Source organism: Myotis davidii, unplaced genomic scaffold, assembly GCF_000327345.1.
Source record: "Myotis davidii unplaced genomic scaffold, ASM32734v1 scaffold1364, whole genome shotgun sequence".
Taxonomy (NCBI): domain Eukaryota; kingdom Metazoa; phylum Chordata; class Mammalia; order Chiroptera; family Vespertilionidae; genus Myotis; species Myotis davidii.
This window is the reverse complement of record NW_006295736.1, coordinates 409,479-410,636: the sequence shown is the minus strand read 5'-3', so window position 1 is coordinate 410,636 and position 1,158 is coordinate 409,479. Positions and strand designations below refer to the sequence as shown.

The following is a 1,158-nucleotide window of genomic DNA, read 5'->3' as shown; positions in this document are numbered from 1 at the left end:
GGCCAGTCCCCGCGGGGCCTTGCTCATCCCTGGGCGGGGCCCCTGGCCTGAACCTCAGGGTCCCCTGGGGCGCACGCTCACCCCGCAGGCAGACAAGCAGCTGCACACCTGGCGCCCCAAAAGGTCAACAAGAAAGGAAGGCACCTGGTTCCTCCACCAGCGCGAGGCTGACGCCCCTGGACAGGAAGGGCGGGGGCTCCCCATGCGGCCAGAGGCCCCCCTGCGGCTCCTGGCCCGCGCCCACGCGAGGGAACAAGGTGGCGGAGGCGTCTCCAGGCCCCGAGACAAACATTCCCCCAACCGCAGGGCAGCTCAGGCCTCAGCCAACTTGGAAAATTCCAGGGACAGGAGCATTTCCTTTGTGGAGCATGTAGAGACAGTGATATAGGAGTAAAAGTAGGAGCGTTCTTTCCTCTTCTTGTGTGTGTATTTGTTTTGTTTTTGAAAGGCATAAACCCTAGGAACACCATGCGCACGAGGAAACTGGGTGGATATAAAAATAAATATGCAGAGCGGGAGGGGCGTGGCGTGGCCGGGGGCGGGGCTGGCCCCTGAAACCTCCTGCAGCGCCAGGTGGGGAGCAGGCTTGCAGCTGCAGGGGAGCCTGGGGGAGCAGGAGGGCTGGTGTCAGGGGCCGGGCGGCAGGGTCAGTTGTTCTCGAAGAGCGAGAGCAGGTCTTCGCTGCTGTTGGTGGGAAGGTCGGGAGGGCCCAGGTAGGACAGCAGCTCGTCCGGGTTGGTCAGTTCCGGGAGCAGCTGAGGACAGAAGCAAACTGGCCTCAGACCCGCCTCCCCCTGCGAACCAGCCGTCTCCACACCCAGCCCATTCGGGTAGGCGGGATGTGGGCACCCCTCCCCACCACAGTCTGTGCGGAAGAATCGGGGATACTCTGCCCAAGGCCAACAGGGGACACACAGCACCCCCAGGTGTGGAGCTGCTCCAGGCCCAGGGGAGCACACGGATGGCCAGGGCCCCAGCCCCCAGGACTTTCTGCTTCGCGCTGCTCTAGTTTTTTTCATGCTGAACTTGAATGAGTTTCTTTTACTGGCTCCCAGCCAGGCTCCCCACTCCCCAGCAGCAGCACTGTACTCACGTCCAGGGCTGACGGTTCTGGGGCCTCCCCCGCTCCAGACATGGGGGGCCCCACTGCTCCCGGGG

The 1,158-nt window shown here is 63.7% G+C and overlaps 1 protein-coding gene across 1 annotated transcript in view; it reads right to left on the bottom strand.

The window, feature by feature from the left end:
* Positions 1 to 510: 510 nt before the first annotated feature.
* The window catches only part of ZMIZ2 (zinc finger, MIZ-type containing 2), a 6,607-nt gene continuing 5,959 nt past the window's right edge, over positions 511 to 1,158 (bottom strand). The window contains 2 exon segments of the mRNA XM_015568206.1: positions 511 to 755; positions 1,094 to 1,150. Coding sequence (XP_015423692.1) covers positions 648 to 755; positions 1,094 to 1,150 — 165 coding nt within the window. The 3' untranslated portion in view covers positions 511 to 647.